This window comes from Esox lucius, chromosome 3, assembly GCF_011004845.1.
Source record: "Esox lucius isolate fEsoLuc1 chromosome 3, fEsoLuc1.pri, whole genome shotgun sequence".
NCBI classification, from domain to species: domain Eukaryota; kingdom Metazoa; phylum Chordata; class Actinopteri; order Esociformes; family Esocidae; genus Esox; species Esox lucius.
This window is the reverse complement of record NC_047571.1, coordinates 27797659-27823075: the sequence shown is the minus strand read 5'-3', so window position 1 is coordinate 27823075 and position 25417 is coordinate 27797659. Positions and strand designations below refer to the sequence as shown.

General features: G+C 44.2%; 1 protein-coding gene across 1 annotated transcript in view; it reads right to left on the bottom strand.

Annotated features, from left to right (window-relative positions):
* Positions 1 to 2133: 2133 nt before the first annotated feature.
* LOC105021148 (SPRY domain-containing SOCS box protein 4) overlaps positions 2134 to 25417 on the bottom strand; it is a 75099-nt gene continuing 51815 nt past the window's right edge. The window contains exon 3 of the mRNA XM_010888627.5: positions 2134 to 3759. Coding sequence (XP_010886929.3) covers positions 3632 to 3759 — 128 coding nt within the window. The 3' untranslated portion in view covers positions 2134 to 3631. The remainder of the gene's footprint in view (positions 3760 to 25417) is intronic.

Here is a 25417-nt window from a genome sequence, read left to right as displayed (position 1 = left end):
TAGCTCGTTACCTGTATAAAAGACACCTGGGAGCCAAATAATAATCAAATAATTATTTCACTCTTTAAAATGCAATTTATAACAGTTTTGACATGTGTTTTTCTGGATTTTTGTTGTTGTTATTCTGTCTCTCACTGTTCCAATAAACCTACCATTAAAATTATAGACTGATAATTTAGAAACAATTTTGTTCATTTGATTTTTCAGGGGTGCCAATAATTGTTGCACACATTGTTGAAGATTATTTTTTACTAAATTAAAGGTTAGATTCATGAGAAGAATAACATTATTTTGCTCATATTTCCCTAGGGTGCAAATCTGTAGAGGCACTGACATGCCCTGCTTACATGTCAAAAGAGTGTTGATGCTATGAGATCCAGACTGGAAAGGCAGTAATTTGGATCACTGCTCAAGCAGTCAAACGTTAACATTTACAGGTTTAACTTAGAAATTTCACAACTTTTCAGTACCATTCATACATCCTTAACTGTGAAGCTTGTTCACCCACTCAGATCCACCTAACCTGTTTGGCTTGGTCTTCATTAGGCACTGATCAAAAGGAAAAACAAAATCCAGCATACACTCAGCCCTGTGAAGAATCGGTTTGGCACCTCTGCTCGAATTAATTCTGTGGTTATCTTCTGAATCACTGTCCCCTTTGAGATTTTTTTTATTTTTTATTGAATCGTCAAATGTATTGAATCGTCAAATGTCTCTCGTTTCACTCAAATGCATTTGTCACAATAGTCCCTTACTGTTAACACTCTAGAGATGACTTGGCTACACAACCTTCAACTAGGCAGGAGTAGCCAAAAGCCCCCTTGTGTCCAGATGGTAAACAAAGAGTCATTTTTAATAAAACCACTAGTCACTGGAAACCTGGAGTTGAATAGTTTCCAATGATGTTAATAGACTTAAGCACCAGGTTCCATGACAAGGGCTTGAGGTTTTCTTCCTCTGTTCAGCACACATTCTTCACTGGCCCCAATGAAGGAACACTTTAAAGGGGACACGCATCATAGGCAATCACAGCCCTTTTCGCACCCAGTCTGCCAAGGTCCCTCAACAGACCCTAAGTGCAGCTTTATAGTAGTTTCACCCGTTAAAAAGGTCCTTGGCGATTCAGTATTTTAAAAATGAATGCTGGAAATTGTCCACAACGGAGGAGAGTATTTGCATCCAAAAGTTATTTCATGTTATTCTGTCTAACAATCTGTCTTCATGTGTTTTACAGGTATAAGAATCCACTAGGACTGAGTAGCGACCAGCCTTGCAGGGGAGTGAGAAAGCATTCAATTTATAAACCACAACACAGTCAATGTACTTTCGGGAGGCCATCGTTTAGATCTTTCGTATTAAGGACATTTCATGAGAAGCCCCTATACCTACCAGCGGGATGAGTTGATCGCAAAACCAAGGATTAGAGATGACCATGCGAAAGAGAAGAGTGAGAGTTTTGGGGCAAGATCGATGAAAGACTACCCAATCCACAGGGCTTCCGGGTACCCACACAGCAGTGCTAACAGACATTATGCTGTTGGTAAATTACATGGGGGGGGGGGGGGGCGAGCCCATTTCAAGGCAACGGAAGAACAGTATCACTCTGTCCGGCATTGATTTCCAATACAGCAATCCCATACACATCCAGATAAGGAAGACCGGAGACTGGGACAGATTGTATGAAACTCTGATACCACATTGTTCAGAAGCAATGCATGCCCCGGTCTGGCAGATGTTTGGCATTAACACAGGGGAACAGATTTGGGAGGTCCACTCAGCACTTCGGTTGTGTGTGTGATGGGGCATGAGCATAAACAGCTGCATGGACCACAGAATATTTTCAGCCAGATGACTGACGCTTTCAGATGGAATGGTTGGGCTTAGTGTATTGGTTTGGATGTGTGGAAGCCTATCTGCTGCCCCTGACTAATCTCAAGAGGGTAAATCCTCTTCAGATTTAATTTAAGATGCTCTTAGGAAGTGTCCGGTAGAATTCAGCACTGTGCATCCACCTAATAGCTCTAATCATTTTCAGGGGATAATAGAAAATGAAAACTGCTTGTTTAAAGGGGGGGGCCCACCATTTCTGGACCTCAGCTCTGTTTCCTCTGTGTACATGAGGCTGAAAAAGATGGGGAGGGAGGAGACAGAATAAGAGAGTGAGAGGAGAGATACCAGAGGTACCTGTGGATATAATAGAGAGCAGCAGAGGAGAATATAAAGATATTAGGTTGGGGGAATATCTAGAGAGGTTGGAGAATATATAGAGAGATGTCCCAGCTGGATTTGAGAATGCCTTGGTCTCTCCATCATGACTGACGATGTACACACAGGAGGAAAAAAATACAGTCAAATAAAAAATACATCCCTTGGCTTCTCTCCAAAAACGCACCCCTCGCCCCTACCCAGTCCTTCCTAAACACAGTTGACAGACCAACCTTGAGTGTCAGATCATAAGGCATTTTTTCAGTTCACTTGGCTTTTATTCACATTTCAGATCCGCTAATAACAGCACTGTCCATACATTCCACTGTGTATGCAACAAATGGCCCTGGACTCCCATCCCAGCAGGCAAATATAGATTAAAACCATCAGTGATCTTATAATAATAATAATAATAATAATAATAATAAAAGCAGCATCCAGTTAAAAAAGCCTTAGGGTAACAGCACTAATGATGTCCTATATCGTTTGTTGTGTATTCACCTGAACGTAACCATCATGATCAATTAAAAAAGGATCTACCTCACGATAAATAAACACAGTCATCATAACATCTCCATAATATTGTCGTCATTAAAATCAGAATCCACACACAATAAAATATAGGGTATAAACTTAGAAGTAAAAAAAGTGACTCAAGCATTTTAGAGAAAAAAATGATTGCGGTGTGTGTGTGTGTGGTCATTCACACCAATCCTTGACCATCCCTCCCCCCCCCCGGCTTGAGTGCCGTCGTTCTCATAGCAACTTGCCCTTGCACTATGTGATGTAGACCCAGAAAAGACATTTGTGTCGATCCAGTGAGGACAGAACCGGGCATGGTGCTTGAATAGGTTCTTCAAGACAGGGCCGCTGATACCTTGAGGTACCAGTGAGCTACAGTGGGCTCCAGGCCCGTTAAACTGGAAACGGACCCATGGGAACACAGTAGAAATGTCCCGTTTCGGTCTGCTTACTGAACTGGACATGGGATGAGAAGTATGGAGCCTCCAGCAGCAGGGATTTGGTGATATCAAAGGCCTTCCAAGTGTGTGCTTTTTAGGTGCAGTTCTCCGTTCTCTCCAGTACACTCCAGTCAGCAGATTCTCTCCACAACGCCATTCTAGCATTGCCATTTCATCAACCGGGGGCCTTCTCTGCAGGAGAGCTACAACCATCAATAATTCAAAAAAAAACATGTTCATAACGGGTCGACAACCCCAAACTAAAGTATCCATCATCGTCAAGTTGCAAAAATATGAACCCGGGTGTTCACTCCTTGTTTTAACTAATCACCACAGAGCTTTAGTCCAGAATGGAAATGTTCCCCTCCGTTGTCCGCCATCGTTCTCTCCATCTTCTGTCCCACTGAGGTTGCCATGGTTTGGGTCCGGGAGGTCCCAGTTGGTAGGGGTCACTGTTGGTTTGGTCACTGGTATTGTAGGTAATTCTTCAGAGACTGCGGCAGGGGCAGGGTCTCGATCTCCTGGAGGCGCTCCCGGCCCAAGGCCACCCGGGCAGCGCGGCGGCACAGGTCCATCAATGGGAGGGGCTCCGCTGTAACCAGAGAGGGAAGGGGAATGTTTAGCGGGTGGTTTTACAATACACACAAGTCGGCAAAATGCAGAAGCGTTCCACTGTGTGCTGCAATAATAAAGAGCTGTTAGTCTCGGTTAGCGTGTGTTTATGGTTGTGTTATTGTCAGTTAGCGTTTGTTTATGGTTGAGTTAGTTAGTAGGGGTGTTACGGTACACATATCCGTACCGTTCGGTACAGGATGTTCGGTTCGGTACGCATTGTGATCCGAATGAATATAGCCTAGTTTTGACCACACAAAAACTAACATTCTAAACTCAGAGCTTCCCCCCAGAGACGGATCTTGGAGCCGTAACATAGCAACTGAAGTAGCCTAGGACATGTAACGAAGCCTCCTAAATAAATACGGCAAACACTAACGGCAAGCCAGAGCTTGAGGACCCTCCCATTTCCTCAGGTCTCCCATTTGGGAAAATTACAGCTTTCCAGTTAAAGCTCCAACAGGTAGGATTTGTTCATTATCATTTTTTTAATAAAAGTATAACCACTATACCAAAATCGTACCGAACCGTAACTTAAAATTTCAGTACGTACCGAACCGTGACTTATGCGTCCCGTTACACCCCTATTAGTTAGCGTGTGTTTATGGTTGAGGTAGTTAGCGTGTGTTTATGGTTGAGGTAGTTAGCGTGTGTTTATGGTTGAGGTAGTTAGCGTGTGTTTATGGTTGTGGTAGTTAGCGTGTGTTTATGGTTGTGGTAGTTAGCGTGTGTTTATGGTTGTGGTAGTTAGCGTGTGTTTATGGTTATGTTAGTGTCGGTTAGCATGTGTTTATGGTTGTGTTAGTGTTTGTTCATCTACAGTTACTCAACATAATTTTCTATTTCATTCGCCGAAAGATACAACACTAGTCCAGAAGAAAAATATAATCCGCGACGAGAGCACATTTTACAATAAAATAAAGTGTCATATGCAAACATGGCACAAACATTGTTTTGCAGTCACCACCTGTGTGCTGAAATAGCTAGGAGGGACATTTGTAACATTTGAGCACCTTAGGTGTGGCACCCCTTTATTCCCGACAACAGAGTATGGGTCCACATCTACACACACACCCACAGCTCTTTGTGTTTAGTGCTGATATTAACAAAGTATTTTAATAACTGATTGTGTTGATAATTATGATTAATTAAATTAAAAATATTGAATTAAATGCAAGAGTATTTATCATATGTTCAATGACTGTTTTTCATCAACTGCCAAAAAGCTCCCTTTAAAAGAACTTGAGACGAGCAGTATTAAATCAAATAGAAAAAGTGCAGACCTTCTACAAACCTGTTTACTCTAGCTTGGAAGGTACTATTGTGACATGTTTTGTGCAAACCGTAAAGAGCCCCCACCTTCCACATGGTCATGAAGACTGTTCCAGCCCCAACATGCGTGTGTTTGGGTTAATGGGTTAGGGGTTGACTGCACCAAACACACAGCGTTGTTGTAATTCACCTCCTCTCCAGATGACATTCATGAATATTTAATATTACCTTTAGTGTCTACTCTCTATAACAAGGCCCTGTACTTACACACACACACCCTCCAACTTTCCATCTGCCCGGGTTTCCACAGACCCATATACACTCCTACCAAATCACTACATTACCAAGAAGACCCCAGGCTCATACACTTACAGATCTACAGGGGATATAGAAAATAACGGAAACGCCTAACAATGTATTAAATACCAAACAGGACAGCTCCAAACCTTCTTGGAATCCAGTCATAGGTTCTGATCTGTGTGTAGTGGGATATTGCATTCAAGAAGAAAAACCTTAGTTCTTTGTGGGATGAAGGAGTTGGAAATGCACTTTGCACTCCAGAACTTCCTATACTCCAGAACTTCAAGGTTCAATAAAGTGATCTGGTGATTGGGGAGGGTTTGGAAGGCGTTTGATGTGATCCCGGTGTTCATTAAAACCACTTTTGAATTTGTTTTACAGTGTGTATGGGAGCATTATCAGTATAAGAGAACACTGTTTGTACCATAGGGTGCACCAGGGCCTGTAAAATAGCCTTGGCAAGATGGTGGCCCATGCCATTACAGATCCCCCACCATGTTTAACAGCTGACAATGTGGTCTGAAAGCATCCTTTGGCTTTCTCCAAACGTAAACATTTCTGTATCTAGGAAATGGGGTAAAAGATCACAGACTATGTTACATTTCTACATTGCTCAGGGGTCCAGATTTTGTGCTCCTTACACCAAGTTATGCTTCTTTGTGTATTGGTCTTAGATACAAACGGTTTCAGAATGTCAGCCCTGCCATGATTTCCAACTTTGTGTAGCTCACAACCTACAGTTTCTGTTGAGACGTAGTCACAGAGGTGCTGACTCAATTCTGTGGTAATCTCCCCGCCTGTGCTTTTGGGACAACTATCCTGTTAGGTTACTATCCCTGTTAACGTAAATTTGTATGTTATTTGTTATTATGTTCCTTCAAAGTCCTTTTCCATGCTGTGTTTCTGTTATTTTGTTCACCCCCTGTATATATCTACAACATTCCTACCATCTTACAACCACCTTTCAGAAATACTGCTGTCGTCTAACTATTATCTGAGAGACATCCCAATCTTACATTTCCTTTTCCTCAGGGAAACCGTAGCATGTGAGTATAACAGATTTTCTCCGGGACAGGACATAGTGACAGGTAGCCTATACTCTAATGGAAAATAACATCTGTTAACTTTTTATGGGTAATGAGCCATTGTTAGGAAAAAGTGAAAATGCCAATCTAAAAGGCTGGTGTTCATTTTCATGGTTGTGTTGGCGACTCCAGTTAAACAGCATGTTGCCAGTGAATCATTATGTAAGGCTGCCAACCTGGACAGAAATCATAGAGATCGAACGAGTTGATCATAGGCTTGAGTCTATACCCAATGTCAGCCTCTTGGAGATCACACTGTTGGTTCGTGCAATTCCAAACAAAAACTACATCACGGAGATGACAGAATATTCCAACTAATCCAGAATAAGGTTCTCCAAAAGCACCATTCAGGGGTAGGATATAATAACATTCCCAATGCATTGAATATTCACAGTAAAGTCCATCATTAAGAAATTGAATATTGTACAAATGTGATTCTGTCTAGAACAGGCCGTCTATCCTGATGAGGTCACTAGTCAGGGAGGCCACCAAGAGGCCAATGACAACTCTAAGAGGTATAGTTTTCCACAGCCGAGCTGGGAGACACTGTCCATGCTTCAACAATAGCACAGGTTTTTCACAAAAGTGGTCTTTATGGATGAGTGATAAAAAGCCATTGTTGAGAAAAACTTGATGAGGACAAAATGGAGCTTTTGGGCCTCATTGTTATTTTTGGTGCAAGCCTAACTCCACAAATCATCCTGGGAACATCCTTATTGTGAAGCACGGTAGTGGCAGCATCATGTTATGGGGACGCTCCTCTAGGTTAGGGCCTGGCACAGTAGTGGCAGCATCATGCTATGGGGACGCTCCTCTGGGTCAGGGCCTGGAAAGCTGATGAAGGTAGAGGGCAAAATGGATGCAGAAGTACGGAGAAATCCCGTAAGGAAACTTGAGTCTGCGAGGGACCTAGGACAGAGAACATTCGAGCAGAACAATAAAACCCATACAGCCAAAGCAGGGTTCTTGCACCATTTTCAAATTCAATGCTTTTTAAGACTTTTAAAAAGCTTTTAAGGAGCCACAGGAACCCTGCAAAGCCACACTGCAGCAACACGGCGGAAATTGGCAACATGTGGAAAGAGTACAATTCCTGTTCACCAAAGATCAACATATTGACCAATACTTATGCAATTAATTATTTGTATTTTTTATTAAATACATATTTAAAAAAAAGAAAATTATAATGTTGATCAGTGGCAAAAAGTACAGATTAAATCTATTTGAATTAATTTTGCAACAGAATATGTTGAAGTCCAAAGGCAGTGAATACTTTTGAGAGCCAATGTACACACACAATACAGGATTTCTGTATTTTTAAGTATATTTATATATACAGTATTTACACACACACACACACACACATGTTGTCCATAAGCATTTGGACAGGGATAGAAGTCTTGTTGTTTTGGCTTTATCAACATGTTGAATTTGATATGACAGTGACTACAGCGTAAAAGTACAGGCTGTCAGCTTAAACCTGAGGGGTATTTCCAATGATATCGAATTAACCACAAGGTGTACATGTGTGCCAGAGACAGCAGCTCAGACAACCAGGCCCACCAAGGCCACCTCCATGTGGGACATTTTATTATTACTGTAAGGCAGGGCCCAACCGTAAGAACAGGGTCTCAGCGTCACTTCCCTTTTCTAAATCAAGATTGAATAAGTTGCCGATGAAAAAGAAAATACAAGACGTTCCATGTAACCCTTTCTGAGCTCATTAGCTCATCCTGCTTTCTGACTGTCCCTTTAGCTTGTATTCAAAGTCTTTGATTGCCACAGTTACATGGCACAGTTACATGGCACAGTTACATGGCACAGTGGGGGGACTGATTGGACAGATGAGGGTGCCTGTCCACAAAACTCTGTGACCCTCACAATCCTTGCCAGTGGATCGAACAAGCTGAGAAATGGGGCACGAACACAAGGAGAACCTATCCAGACGGAGAGACTTTTTGTCTTACTTTAATGAGACCTCCTCAATACAGTAAAATCACCACCTCTACATGCTGACCCACCCACCTCCTCCAAAATGCATTGCGTGCCAACAGAACCTCAACGCAATCACATCAGAGACAAGCGAGAGAGAGGGGGGGGGGGGGGGGGGGACCCTGATGGGGGGAGAAAAAGAGACAGAGTGAGAGACAGAAAGAGAGATGGAGAGAGACAGGCAGACAGAGGAAAACTGAAAGCGAGGAGCGAGAGAGAGAAGAAAGAGCAAGAGTCAGACTGAGAGTGTGTAATCTATGGCAGTGATGGAGCCATTCTGGCTCCTCCTGCTGCCCCGAGGATGTCTCTATAATGTTAGTTCTGATACAGTCAGAGTTGTGTTACAGCTTCAAGGAAGAAACCAGAGACTGATATATTGGCCACTGAAATCAGTTGGTGGCCTAAGGTGACCCAGCCAGTTCCCAGTCTCTGGTGTACTTACACCAATGTAGAGTTAGAATCTGGCCCACAGCTACTTCAACACAGTGTCTCCTCTCTCTCTCCTCCAATGTCCCTCCTCTATCCAATAACGCCAAAAATTACAAAGATTGAAGTATTTTGTTTACGACATGAATCTGTGAAATGGTGAGATCTTTTTTCCAGATGGACAGCTGTAAAGACACCTGGGTGAATATCTCGAGTCTGGGTAAAGGAACATCAAATGGGGTCTATTCCAAAAGGTCTTCTAACCTCAGACTTCTGACTCACGATAAGTTGACTTCAATTAAGGGAAATATATGCGAGTCATAACATTGGGTTATGTCGTCATTTGACCTAGAGGGTTATGGTGTCATTTTATGTGAAGGGTTACGGCGTCATTTGACCTGGAGGGCCACGAGTAACAGATCACTTGTATGGACAGAACAAGCTTTCGAGTGTCCTTATGACAAAGATCTTCATAAAGATTAAGGGCTCAAGTGGTTTATCATATACATGCATCTCCGCTGTGCTTTTATAATACAGACTGCAATGAGTTGTTTGTCTTCCCACTAACTCCTCTCTGGGCTTTTCTCCAAACAGAGCAATTTTTTTGGGGATGTCCAATCTTTTGATTTAATGGTCCACCCTGGAGATTTGTGTATCTACTCAATGTTTGGGTGTTGTTTATATCCACTTTAAGTGAATTAAGTGACATGAGGAAAATGAGTCAGTTCCTGGAAACCCAACTGCAGAAAACAGGGTATGAGTGTGTATTGCAGATCTCCTGTTTGTCCTGACCTTCGCTAGGTCATCATCATCATCGTCAACCTCCCACTGTTCTCCTACCAGCTGTGCTGAGCGCAGCTCACGGTTCACCACACAGGATAGAGAAAACCCCGTCATGTCACACCACACCACACACACACACACACACACACACACACACACACACACACACACACACACACACACACACACACACACACACACACACACACACACACACACACACACACACACACACACACACACACACACACACACACACACACACACACACACACACACACACACACACACACACACACACACACACACACACACACACACACACACACACACACACACACACACACACACGCCCAACATATTCGCACACACACACACACAAACACTCTTCTCACAACACACACCTCTGGTATCACAGTAAGCCGTCGAGAGCAAATCCCAACCGCCACACCGGCTTCTCCATTACACAGGTATTATCCAACAACACAATGTCAACCCGTGACATCATGGGGGGGGGGGGGCTCTACAGACTCCATTATTCTAGTGAATAGAATACACGCTATGAATTACAATCGCCGGGTAATGCCACATTATAAAAGGTTGGTGTGTGTAACACGCACAAACACACACCCCCAAAGGGACTGTCAATATGCAACGGAGCTCTGTAGACAGAAAAGGCTAATACCACAAACTCAAAGCCAATAAAATAACAAGGCCTTTGTAATCTTAGCTAAATTTAGGATGCTAATCTGTTTGTCCCCTGGGTTACTAGTATGAATGACTGTATGTGTGGGTATAAATATACTTGTGAGAACCAGTATATCCTCACCATTACAGAAAACCACGGCAAACTCAGGATATTTTTGCCGTTCTTCCACACAAAACAAGGCTATTTCAGGCTCAGGGGTTAAGATGAGAGTTAGGGTTAAATTAAGGTTTATGGTTACAATTAGGGTCAATGGTTCGGTTGAGAGTTAGATTAGGTTTAGATTCCGGTTGAGGATTAGATTTCTGTCTGTAAGGTTAAGGTCAGGTCTTAATGGATCCGGATGCTGTTGGTTCAGAATCGTCTGGCTCCTGATGGGACTTACTGCACCTTCAATAACACGGCATTCTCACACAGATCACCATGGGGATCATTATTCCTATCACCTTCAAAGTGGGCTTCCTGTGTAGTTTAAGCCCTGGTCTTATCAGTAGGGTGATGCCCCCCCCCCCCCACATACATACGGAGGCTTAGCAGAGGATACACGAATATGCCACAATGTCACTGTGCCCTAGAGCTGTGCTGCCAGGCTTCTTCTGGCTTTGAACGTTTTGTTGTGTTGCTAAGGCAGCGGAGGACACGTTTGGCTTCGAAAACCTCGCTCCTATTGTTCCTCATACCTCGCTGATTGGCTGCGGAGTCCAACGCTACATTTGATCAAGTACAACGGGGAAAGACAAAAGCCAGCAGAACAACCGTGGCCCTCAAGGCGCGTCCGTGTTACACAGGGAACAAGGCGGCGCCGTTGAAGGATAAGGGGGAGTCCACAGCCAGGCATGGGGGCTAACGGTCCTCTGGAGCAAAAGTCTGACAAACTTGCAGAAAGTCTCGACAGGCTGCTGGGGGAGAGAGCCGACCTGTAGTCGGTGGACAGCCCTCCATCGTACAGAAGGATGCACTCATTCCAGCAACTGACGTGTCAGAGCGCACCCCACCTTCACCCATAACACTGCCTGGCTCATCAGCTGGGGGAAACATAACCATTTGTTCTCCTGCTGAGGATATGTGGGGGAGGGAAATATATAAGTCCCATTTTTGGGTTAGCAGTTATGATTACTGCTCAAGTAATTTCTGGAGCCCAGTCGACAAGCCGAGGGACTTAACATATCAAAGAGGCCCATTTTGTAGCGAATCCAATTCATTCGAGCGCGCTCCAAAGCCCTGCAGTGCTCCGTAACACGGGGTCTGTTCTACAGCAGCATTGGTCTCGGGAGGCCGGCGGACAGCAGAACGGAGTCATCCATCTCATTTTGGGGGGCGCAAGGGGGTACTTCCCTAACAGCTAGTGACAAGGCAGTAATGAGGGCCTGCTTTAGCTTCAAAGAGCCCGGGAGAAAGGTTCCAGAAAATAATCCAGAAGAACGGAATCCAGATCCACCAATCAGAGCAGAACTCCCCGAAGCCCGTCAGCAGATGACCTGAGCGTGAATAAAAGCGGCCCAGTGAGTTCTGCCAACCCTGTAGAGACGACGTGCCCGAGCGCCTCCCACCGGGACAGTGGTGGGAAGAATCCAGTCCCGAGTGATCACGAAAGGCTGGGTCAGAGGGTCGTTAAGGGGGACAGACACACCTGACAGACGAGCCCAGGCGAAGAGGGTCACAGCCCAGGCGACCAGCGTGTTTACAGAGGACCCCGGTCGAACATTGCGCCCGTTATCCAGCCAGCCAACCCTTTCCCCAGTGACACGCATAAAAAAAAAAAAACGCACCACTCGCCACGTTAGATATCGGGGGGGTCACTCGGTTTCGACAGACGACAGAAACATCTTCAAAAATCACCACACGTCACTATAGTCATTACCTATTCACCTGTCCCGGGATGATCGACTACCAGCACGCCTACAGTGGATGAGCAGAAGTCACGCTCCGCGGTGAATACATTATTTTAGCATTGCGGCTACGGCAGCCATTCATCTATTAGCGCGGGCTGATAAGTCAATGAGGCGAGGCAGGTTAAGCTGCTAGGTCGTTTATCACATCGGGGCCCTACCAGAGTGGGAGGGAAGTCATATCTGATGGCGGAGCGCTATATGACATGACAACCCATAATGAGATCTAATGGACAGCAGTTCACAGCGGATTTATTGTCAGTCCCTTCAGAAGCAGACGGGGGGGTGTGGGGGGGGGGGAGTGCTGACACGGCTTCCTGTATTTATGATGGATTCAGATATTTAATAGTGAAGGGCAGCAGAGAGGTGGAGGAGAAGAGAGAGAGAGAGAGGTGGAGCAGGAGAGGGAAAAATGAGGAAGGCTGAGGAAGAACACATTTAACCCATGATGGATATAGAGAATTTACATAATTGAAAACACTGGTTGCCAGTGGTTAAAATTAGAAGGAGAGACGAGACCGAAGGGGAGAGAGATGTACAAAGGTGATAAGTGTGTGTCTGGCATGTGATAAGTATTAGTGGTGTGTGTGTGTCTGGCATGTGATAAGTATTAGTGGTGTGTGTGTGTGTGTGTCTGGCATGTGATAAGTATTAGTGGTGTGTGTGTGTGTGTGTCTGGCATGTGATAAGTATTAGTGGTGTGTGTGTGTGTGTGTCTGGCATGTGATAAGTATTAGTGGTGTGTGTGTGTGTGTGTGTCTGGCATGTGATAAGTATTAGTGGTGTGTGTGTGTGTGTCTGGCGTGTGATAAGTATTAGTGGTGTGTGTGTGTGTGTGCCTGGTGTGTGAGTGTGTCTGGTGTGTGATAAGTATTAGTGGTGTGTGTGTGTGTGTCTGTGATAAGTATTAGTGGTGTGTGTGTGTGTGTCTGTGATAAGTATTAGTGGTGTTTGTGTGTGTGTGTCTGGTGTGTGTGTGTGTCTGGTGTGTGATAAGTATTAGTGGTGTGTGTGTGTGTGTCTGTGATAAGTATTAGTGGTGTGTGTGTGTGTCTGTGATAAGTATTAGTGGTGTGTGTGTGTGTCTGTGATAAGTATTAGTGGTGTGTGTGTGTGTGCGTCTGTGATAAGTATTAGTGGTGTGTGTGCGTCTGTGATAAGTATTAGTGGTGTGTGTGTGTCTGTGATAAGTATTAGTGGTGTGTGTGTGTGTCTGTGATAAGTATTAGTGGTGTGTGTGTGTGTCTGTGATAAGTATTAGTGGTGTGTGTGTGTCTGTGATAAGTATTAGTGGTGTGTGTCAGGGGTGTGATAAGTATTAGGGGTGTGTGTGTGTGTGTGTCAGGGGTGTGATAAGTATTAGTGGTGCGTGTGTGTGTGTAAGGGGTGTGATAAGTATTAGTGGTGTGTGTGTGTGTCAGGGGTGTGATAAGTATTAGTGGTGCGTGTGTGTGTGTCAGGGGTGTGATAAGTATTAGTGGTGCGTGTGTGTGTGTCAGGGGTGTGATAAGTATTAGTGGTGAGTGTGTGTGTGTGTGTCAGGGGTGTGATAAGTATTAGTGGTGCGTGTGTGTGTGTCAGGGGTGTGATAAGTATTAGTGGTGCGTGTGTGTGTGTCAGGGGTGTGATAAGTATTAGTGGTGAGTGTGTGTGTGTGTGTCAGGGGTGTGATAAGTATTAGTGGTGAGTGTGTGTGTGTCAGGGGTGTGATAAGTATTAGTGGTGAGTGTGTGTGTGTGTCAGGGGTGTGATAAGTATTAGTGGTGCGTGTGTGTGTGTCAGGGGTGTGATAAGTATTAGTGGTGCGTGTGTGTGTGTCAGGGGTGTGATAAGTATTAGTGGTGAGTGTGTGTGTGTGTGTCAGGGGTGTGATAAGTATTAGTGGTGAGTGTGTGTGTGTGTGTCAGGGGTGTGATAAGTATTAGTGGTGCGTGTGTGTCAGGGGTGTGATAAGTATTAGTGGTGCGTGTGTGTGTGTGTGTCAGGGGTGTGATAAGTATTAGTGGTGCGTGCGTGTGTGTCAGGGGTGTGATAAGTATTAGTGGTGCGTGTGTGTGTGTCAGGGGTGTGATAAGTATTAGTGGTGCGTGTGTGTGTGTCAGGGGTGTGATAAGTATTAGTGGTGCGTGTGTGTGTGTCAGGGGTGTGATAAGTATTAGTGGTGCGTATGTGTGTGTGTGTCAGGGGTGTGATAAGTATTAGAGGTGCGTATGTGTGTGTGTGTCAGGGGTGTGTGTGTCAGGGGTGTGTGTTTAACTGTCAGAAAGCCAACCCCAGAGTGGAACTGACGATGAGATGAGTTTGAGGGTCATAAAATCACCTCTAAGTTTCCTCTGCTCATCCGGAACCTGTCACCCACAGTACAGCACAGAGGACACACACACACACACACACAATCTGATTGGCAAAGCACCGACACATCACATGACGCCCAAAGCATCAAACAGCGTTCACACCTGTCAATCCAATTCTAGGCACTTGCATTCAGCGCACAGCACAGCCAGTAGGTTATTCTATCATGACCTATAGAGTGACGATAAAAACACCTGACCACATCAGCGTTGTTCAGTGATGACTTTGCTACATTGCAATCAATGGAGTTGATTGACCTACTCAGTGTAGATCAGCAGGGTCACCTTCTAGACAGATGAAGGACAATGAGACTGGTCACACTTTGGACAGAAAAGGCTCTCCTCTGATCCCTGCATATCACGCTAACTGCTAGCTACAGCAGACGGGTGACCGGTTAAACTGACCTGGTTGCAGGACTATTCGTTCTCGGTGGTTTGGGCTGCTAAACCTCAGGGACTTTAAATCCTGGTTGAGGAATTCCACAATTGTTGTTTTATTTCCATCCGATTCCAAGAACCCTAGACAGTGTTTCCCCAACTTCTTTTCCCAGTAGTGGGTGGGTATAACTGGGGGGTGGGGTGGGGGGGTTTGTGCACCGACATCAACAACACAAAATGCTTAACGCGTGAATTGCTAATAAACCTGTTTTTAATGTACTGCAAAAACGTCCGCCCTGTACCCCAGTCTCTCTTGCTTGTCGACTTTATTTTCTTTTTGTCATTATTTGACAATACTTTTCTTAACATCGTTCCCTAATAATAACCTAAGTTGTCCCCCTTAATTAACAATTCTCTACAACTGTTCATGAATTGTCTCCCATACTCCCAATAAGCACAATGTCAAATTATATTTCTAACTTTACAAAACTCTATTCAAAAAAGTGTTTCATACAATACATTAAACTGCATGAAATAAATTGCGTCGCATCACAATTTAGCAGGGGCGGAGCGCCGCCCTGACTACAATAAGAGTGAAACACCAGCCCACAACCTGGTTTTCAAAAAGTGGCAACTGAATTAAAGTACCAGGAATTTTGCAAACCTAAAGTAACACAACAGCCTGTGGGAATTTGATAGTGGTGAGCCAGCGACAGCTCATCCAGCAGATCCTGACAGAAACCCCCGTAGAGTAGCATTATGCAAACCATTATTTAGAAAAATGGAAGTTTTGTGGGTGTGCGGCAAATGGGGACGCGTGCAGCGCTGGAGTCCCGATGCCGGATGCTGAACAGCTTTGTCTCAGTGACAGAATGCTGGGGAGGCTGGTGTGCTCTGGGATGTGGTGTCAGTGGTGTCAGTGGGTATGGATAGGTGTCTGATGTAGGCATCCATCACTTGGCCCGCTGTGTGTGTGTGTGTTTGTGTGTGCGTGGTACAATGTCAGTATGCGTGTGTGTGTGGGTGTTTGTCGAGACAGATTCTTCCTCGGCACTCCACAATTCAGGAACCAGTTAATGAGCTCTCACAAGCAACCGCTGCCAAGCTAGGTGTCCCTGTCCAACGGCAGCCCAAAAAGCAGAGACACGTCCATTACACAAGACATCCCATCAGGATAATGACATAAAGCTTACGGGACACGGACCTCCCAAGTGACCTGTTACTATCCAAGAGGCCACTTTAAATATTATTCACTAAAACCAAGGAGAAGGGTTAAGTAAGTGGTAACTGGCAGGTATGGAACAGTCACTACAGGTCAAGATGTGACTCCAGGAGGCACCACACTTTTTACAAAGTTGTTAAAGGGCAGAACGCCTTCAAGCCACTCCAAGATTATAGTTAATAGAATTTAAAATACATTTTCAAAAAGGTATTTTTGCTACGATCAGAGGCTGCTCAGAGGTAATATAAAACACCTGCTTTGCAGACAAATAACAAAAATCTAATAAGAGAACAGTCAAGAACACAGAGGACACACACGCACACACACACACACACACACACACACACAGTTAATCAAACAATACACAGGAGGTGAAACAGATCCTGTAATAAAATGTCTACCAACACGCTCCTTCCTCAGCTGCCAACAGGAGACGGGGAATCCAATCCGCTCCACCACACCAACATCCTGCAGTCTATGAGCCACGTCAGAACCGCCCAGTGGCCAGTGCCACTCAGACAGGGCCGTGCCAGGACGGACCACTAATATTAGCCTGGGTCCCATTATTTTTAAAGCCGTCCCGGCCAACGGTTTCCTATGGGAGCCAGGAGGTGGCCCGGTGGCACTGGACCGACATGTTGGGTCATCAAGGAGACGTACTTCTGACCGGCACAAACAAAACAGCACAAACAGTGGGGGGTTACTGATGAAGGTATGTTAAAATGTATTGAAGTATGTCCGTTTTCTTCTTTCTTAATGATTAAACGCTTGGAGCTGGTAATGTGTAAAGTTGACTGCATGACTCGGGACAAATGGCCTGTAAATATTGGAGCGCCCCAGGGTTGGATTCATGTGCCACCATTGTTCACTATTCCTGGAAACATTGCTGATGCCAAAAGTACATCAATATGCAGATTACACCATCATCTATAACACTGCTCCCACACCAACATTTAGAAAAATACAAATTACAGGAAGGATTGAATATAGTCCAATGTATGCTTTTTCATCCGACAGCTCTTAAATGTGGAGGAAACTGAAGAAATACCATTTTCAAAATCAAGAAAACAACCCCCGATTCTGCCTCAGATCCCATGGTGCTGTCAGGTTTGTAACAAACATAAGACCTCTCACATTACTGTGGCTGGCGTCAGAGACATATTCATGGTATGTATTAATGTATAAGGCTTGTCTCAGAGCTGCTGCCCATGTTTAAGCAGTTTGTTTACAGGGTCATTGGCATTTACACTGTAGTTCTTAAAACTAACTTTTAAATGTCCCCAAAATAACAGTCTGGTAAGAGTGATTTTAACTTTGCTGCCGTCCAGCAAAACGCGACAGAGGAATTTGACACTACTCCAATAGAGGATTTTAAATCAAAGATTGAGGGCTTGCTACATTCAAATTGCATATGTTTTTAAACAAGCTTGTTCAAAGTCTAATATGCACATGTTTTAACTTGCGTTTTATTTTTTGTTTATGTTTTATACTGTGGTAATTATCTAAGCCGCTATCTTGGCCAGGGTGCACTAGTAAAATCTCAATGTGATCTCTTAGCTTAAACAAAGAATTAATACCTAAAAGATGTCTGACAGCTGTTATGAAGTACATAGCAATCATCGTTAGGCAGGTTCGTCATGACGACAGGTTTATGACTGCGGTTTGACACATCACCAAAAACAGAGAGAAGTCAGACACCCCGCTGAGACCAAAATAACTGACTCTTGAAACACGTTCAAGACCCAGCAGAGCACATCAAAGTGTGAGGGGCTGGCGAAGGAGACAACACATGCAGGAGCAACATGGAGGACGAGGGGAGTCTGATCGGAGTCCGACTCACCTTCGTGTACAGGAGACCTGAACCGCTCTGCCTCTCTCATGCACACTCGCATGCTCATAAATATAACAAGTGATGAAAACATGCGGTTCATGCAGGAGTCGGATTCATGGGTCGGCTGCACTGTCAGAGTTCTGGGCACTATAAGTAGAAGCAGCAGAGGTAGTCCATGTGCCTGTCTTGTCCATCGCACATGGGCCTCAATACCCGAAAATAGAACATGATGACTGGGCCATTTTTCTAACCCAGGCAGAGGGGGAAGGTGGGAAGACCAGTGAGGAGAGGCAGATAACTCGTGGGGAGAGGTAGAGGACTAGTGGGGAGAGGCAGAGAACTAGTGGGGAGAGGTAAAGAACTAGTGGGGAGAGGTAGAGAACTAGTGGGGAGAGGTAGAGAACTAGTGGGGAGAGGTAGAGAACTAGTGGGGAGAGGTAGAGAACTTGTGCTCATACTCATATACTCATAGCATACTGAGCATTCATGGCAGAAATACAAATTGGAAATATGGAGTTATAAAGGTAATCACACTCCTGAGTCACTGAAGATTCACCTCAAAATGATAGTGGCACCACTGGTTAGCCATACGCCATTATAATGGTGTCTTGGGATGATTATTCCATGATGTGAAAAAAACAAGTCAAGTTAATATCAACGTTTTTTTGCAGGAACATAGTTTGTACTGTAATTTTGTTAATGTTGATGCAGGACATCCATTCATGTAACTAGTGGTTTGCATGAACAATAGGCTAAGTAATATTATTCAAGAGATAATATACATAATCCAATGAGTTAATATGATTACAGTGTGGTAACCATTATTAAGAGGTAGACTGGCTACTTGCGTCTTCAAATAGGTATCACACATCGCATTTGGGGTTGATAATTAATTTTGAAGGACTCTTTTATATTGAAGGACAGTTAGCTCCAGTTAGCTGTATGCTATCTCCAGTCAAGTGTTTGTCAGTTCCAAGAAGCACTTTGCTAACTTGCTCAACCATGTTCTATTTATGTTAACATGAAGGTAATTTGTTAAACTGTCACTATCTAGCCTACTTTATAAATAATGTTTTCAATGCGATTATATTATGAATAGTTTATATTACTTAGGCTATTGTTCATGCAAATATAGGTACTGTACATTAATGGATGTCCTGCATCAAACTTAAATTACAGTACTAACGGTGTTCTTGCACAAAAAGACACAAGTTCATATCCAGTGTCAACATGAACAAATGACACTACACTCTTTGTTAATGCATTTGTAAACCATTAATAATTTAAGGGTTATCATTGTTAACCGTTTGTTCATGTCTTGTTCTTCATTGTTCATCGATGTTTGTTCAAGGTAACTACTGCATTTGTTAATGGTTGTTCATGTACCCTTATCGGAAAGTGTTACCAAAGAAGGATTGTTGAAAGTATTTTTTTTTTTTTATAGGAAACATTTGTTGTGCAAAAACAATAAAGGAAATGTATTGCCTTTGTTAAGGTATTTAAAAGCATTTGGAAGACTTCATTATATATTTTAGACACGTCCAAATGTACCACTGTACTTGAGGTCAAGAAAGATATTCATGACAAATATCATGGTCTCATGACAACCAATTTCAAAACCAACCACATGAGTTGTATTTAATGCTAACACATAAAGCTAAATAGTTTCTTCAAGTTTGATAATCAGGCCTGCTATGACATGTTTATAACAGGTAATGTTTCTGACTAACTGCGCCACAGCATGGTTTGACGTTTGCTCCCTAGCCGACTGGAAGGCCCTGCAACGGGTGGTGGAAACCGCCCAGCACATCACTGGTACCCAGCTCCCGGCCATCATAAACCGCCCAGCACATCACTGGTACCCAGCTCCCGGCCATTGTAGACCTCCAGCTCCCGGCCATCGTAAACTGCCCAGCACATCACTGGTACCCAGCTCCCGGCCATCATAAACCGCCCAGCACATCACTGTGCCGCCTAGCACAAGCAGTGTCTGCACAGGGTGTGTGGCATCATCAGGGACCCTTCACATCCATGCCAGAAACTGCCCTCCTTCCATCAGGCAGATGGTACAAGTCTCTTCGTTCCCACACCAGCAGGCTCAGGAACACTTTCTTTCCATCCCTGCTGAACTATGTGACCCATCACTAACCATATCCACCCTTTGTTCTACTGGACTCTGACACTGCCTTGCAAAGTCTGACGTTTTCAGTTGTTACAGGTACATGTCTAACCTCATTGCTGCTATCAACCTAATGACAACATTCATAAACGTTCATAATGATTTTTACATGTGTCATGTCACTTATGCACACCCCTTCAAATAAAGTGTTAACAAATGTGTTTAGTACTATAGGTACCAAAAGTATGGAATTAATAATATATGCAAGTGGTTGTGGGTAAGAACGTCAGCTAAATAACTAACATGTGAATGTACAGGTCCTGGAGATTCAAAGTCAGTTGGCTAAGAGAGGAAGAGAGGCCCACCCACAGGAAGAGTTAAAGTGAAACACGGACGCATGCAGAGTAAAACACGCACGGAGAGTAACACGCACACATACACAGAGTAACACACACACACACACACACACACATACACAGAGTAACACACACACACATACACGTACACAGAGTAACACACACACACACACATACACATACAGAGTAACACACACACACACACATACACATACAGAGTAACACACACACACACATACACAGAGTAACACACATACACAGAGTAACACACATACACAGAGTAACACACACACACAGAGTAACACACACACACAGAGTAACACACACACACACACATACACAGAGTAACACACATACATACACAGAGTAACACACATACATACACAGTAACAAACACACACACACACACACAGTAACACACACACACACACAGAGTAACACACACACAGAGTAACACACACACACAGAGTAACACACACACACACACACACACACACACACACACAGAGTAACACACACAGAGTAACACACACACACACACAGAGAGTAACACACACACACACACAGAGAGTAACACACACACACAGAGTAACATACACACACACACACACGCAGAGTAACACACACACGCAGAGTAACACACACACGCAGAGTAACACACACACGCAGAGTAACACACACACACACACACACACATACAGAGTAACACACACACACACACACACACACACACACAGAGTAACACACACACGCAGAGTAACACACACACACGCAGAGTAACACACACACACGCAGAGTAACACACACACACACACACACACACACACAGAGTAACACACACACACACACACACAGAGTAACACACACACACACACACACACAGAGTAACACGCAGAGTAACACACACACGCAGAGTAACACACACACGCAGAGTAACACACACACGCAGAGTAACACACACACAGTGTAACACACACACACAGAGTAACACACACACACACACACACAGAGTAACACACACACACACACACAGAGTAACATACACACACACACACACACACACAGAGTAACACGCAGAGTAACACACACACGCACAGAGTAACACGCAGAGTAACACACACACGCAGTGTAACACACACACGCAGTGTAACACACACACGCAGTGTAACACACACACACACAGAGTAACACACACACACACACACAGAGTAACACACACACACACACACACACACACACACAGAGTAACACACACACACACACACACACACACACACACACACACACACAGAGTAACACACACACACACACAGAGTAACACACACACACTCTTCAGGTGGGATCTCATTATTGAGGCGACATAAGGTTGTTGGTTGAGTCAGGGAGAGGAGAGAACTACCCGACCACCTCCAGCTGTGTGTGTGTGTCAGGTGTGTGTCTCAGGTGTGTGTGAGAGAGACACATCGGTCCACACATTTATGCGATGGAAAGATTCATAGAGAAGGAACAATAGGCGAGGGAGAGAGAGAGACAGAGGGAGTCATTTCACACAAGTACAATTGCATGTGTCATCCTCTTCCTCGGCAGGTAGGAAACCGATTAACACATTTCAGACCAGGACTGACCTACGACAGTCATGAAGGGGACAACAGGGGGCCATCGAGAAGAAAGATGGAGAAGGACAGACATGGGAAGAAAGATCAGAAGGAGAGAAAGAGAGGAGTTAATACCCTGTGAAACAGTAATGCTGACAGTGGGAGGACACTAATGTGGTTTGTAAAAGGGGCAGGTAGTGTGTGTGTGTGTGTGTGTGCGTGCGCGTGTGTGTGTGTGTGTAAACAGAGCAACACAAGGTGGGAAAAACAAGGCATCACAGGAGGGTGAGGAACACTATAAATAAACGACCTGTAAGGTGCCAGTCAATTCCACAGCCAGAGTAACACAATGACTTGGCACCAAAGAATGTGTGTGTGGGTGGGCCATGTTTATATATGCAGTGTATGTGTGTGTCTCTGCGTGTATGTGCGTGCGTGCGTGTATTTATCAGGAACCCCATTAGCTTATGCAGCCGCTACTCTTCCTATAGTCCAACACATAACATGTGTCAGAGGGTGAGAGCATGTTCGTGTGTGTGTGTGTGTGTGTGTGTGTGAGACTGTGTGTAAATCCACATGATTTTGCCCAGGCTGGGACCAAAAATCCCTGCACAAGTTGTCGAGTTGCGTCCCAAGATGCAGTTATGCACACGACAGCTGTGCTGCACTGCTGTTGGTCTGACTGTGGCGTGCCAGTAGCTTGCACAATTCTTGCCATTCTCCTTTGACCTAACTCGTCAACTAGCTGTTTTCACCCCCAGGACTACTGCTGACTGGATGTGTCTGGTTTGTTGCACCCCTTTGTTGCTAACCCCAGATTCTCTGCACTCCCAATGTCGCATGGGGAAAGTGGCCCTTGAAATACTGAAACCAAAGCCTGGCAACGACTGTCATAACATGTTTAAAAACACCATGGGTCACAAGTTTTGCAACTCTAATATTCAATGGAACAGTAACTGAATGTCTTGATAAACGCCTGTCTGCTTTACAGTGAACTGAATCAAGTGTTCACAAACCGAGGATGGGTCAGTCAGACAGCATTAATGTGAATCAAGCATTCATAAACCGAGGATGGGTCAGTCAGACAGCATTAATGTGAGTATACGAAAGCGCCGACCAAATGAAAAGAATACAGCATGTAGAAAAAAAACAAGTGATACAAAAATAAACATGTCTGGGGAATACACCTTTTTGGCCTACATGAAAAGCCTTAAGTTTGTTTTGACAAAAACAACACATCACTGAAAAACAGCCTCTTCTTCCCTAGAATGATGGCGCCTGCATCTTGGTATGGGTATGATGTCCAGGGCAAATGCTTAAGCAGACCAATATATGGAGCAAGCTAAGGTCGATATCAGAGAACAAGGTGGTATATCTAATAAACCGTGCACAGTGTGAAGGTACTGCGCAACAGAAACCGTTTTATAACAACATGAACACAAGGCTTTCAAATCAGCAAGAGGCTTTGTAATACAACAAAAAAGGGTGGGACTTGTATCAACAGGGCGCACTTCCCTGAAGGAGAACTTCTGCAATGTAGAGACAAGCAGTGAAGCTAACCTGCCCTTCTTGAATCCAGACCCCACAGGCTGCGAAAGAAAATTAGTCAATGAATGAAAAGATCCAAGCTATTTAAGAGCACGAGGTTTGGCCACTAGGTGTTTATCCGAGTGAAGAGCAATGGGGAGTTGGAGTGTGGCTGGAAATTGCGGTAAGTGCAATTTACCGGGAAGAAGTAGCCAGGTTAGATATAAGTGTATACTAGTGTGCCAGTAGCAATTAGGCTGAAGACTGTTTCTGCATTTCATGATGGCAAGATTTCATCCCAATGGCTGAAATCCCAAAAAAAGCACATGCAGACGCTGTCAATTAAGCCATACGTTGGGAAAGACAGAACGGAAACGGATGATTAAAGAGCTTCAGTTTGATTTCCACAGAGAGCACGGTGTGCGCCGTAAAAAAAAAAAAATGGAAGAAACTTTCTGTACTTCCTGAGCAAGGCTGAGCAGGTCACCTCGATGAACACATTTCTGTGACTAATTGACAAGCATTATAACTTCTCCATTTCAATTTTTTTATTTTTCTTCGCCCACTAGAGATTTTTGACTGACTGCCTGTCTCTCATTAAAGTCTCGTCACAGTCTCCCACAATCCTCCTCCCCTCTGACCATCACTCAGCTCCTCAAAGGGACACTTCCTGTGTCTCAGCAGACAAACACCTCTGGCCGGAGGTTCCACCTGACAGGAACTAAGCACCCAGACAGGAGCTCCCAAAGCAACACCATATTTGGATGTAAAGCCTTTGAGACAAGAGTTGGCGGGGCCAGCACGACAGCCCGTAGGGCGCCCGCTACCTTGGAACATGGTGCCCGCTACCTTGGAACGTGGCGTCTTGAGATACTGACATCTGCAAATTTACACAGCAAGTTAATCTAGCATCCCACGTATTCAGCGATACGTCTCAGAGGATGTAGCGTAACGTAAACGAGCCCATACACTTTCCACTAGCTGTTTCTATGAAACAAATGACAGCTTTTATTTCATTCAATGATAATATCTTAAGCCAGCATAGTTCCTTGATTATTGAGCAATTAATAATGGATTCATAATGTATTTTAATATCTATCCAACAATCAATATAACGTAATCAATTATACAGCGCCGGACAAAATTGAGACCACTGCACCTTTTTCTTTCCTTTACAAAACAGTCGAAAAGGAAGGTTTTGAGTGAGGCATTCAATTTGCAGTGGTCTCTTAATTTTAACCCTTCTGTTCCTCACTCAAAACCTTCCTTTTCGAAAATTCGGAAAAAGAAAAGTGCAGTGGTATCAATTTTTTTCCTTTACACAATGCCTAATAAATTCACTTATTTGAATTACTTCATATTCCTGAAAACCAGCAGTCCTGCTCAAGTCTATTGTTAGTTGCTCTTAAAGCAACTGGTTGTTGTTCCAAGCTACTACAGTGGGATTGGATACCAAGACAGCTGCATCTGCACAAAAGAGCTTCTTTCCCAGACATCCTGGCGGCACATGAAATGTACACGAGTTATAGTTAGAAATGTTCACGTCACGTCAGGTGAAAGGCCAAAACGCTACAGACTGAAACGGACCAGATAAGGTCCAAAGAGCTTCGGTGTTTCAGACAGAGAGAAATATTTGGTGTCAGAAATGTGATGCAGAATCACCCATCACTAACTGCTCCGAACCAAACAAACCAAAAATGTAGACAACCCTGATGTAGAAATACAGCGACCCAAGCATCCAAGACAGAAAAGTCCTTGAGACAAGTGACATGCACTTTCTAGGCATAATAGACATATTTCAATGCA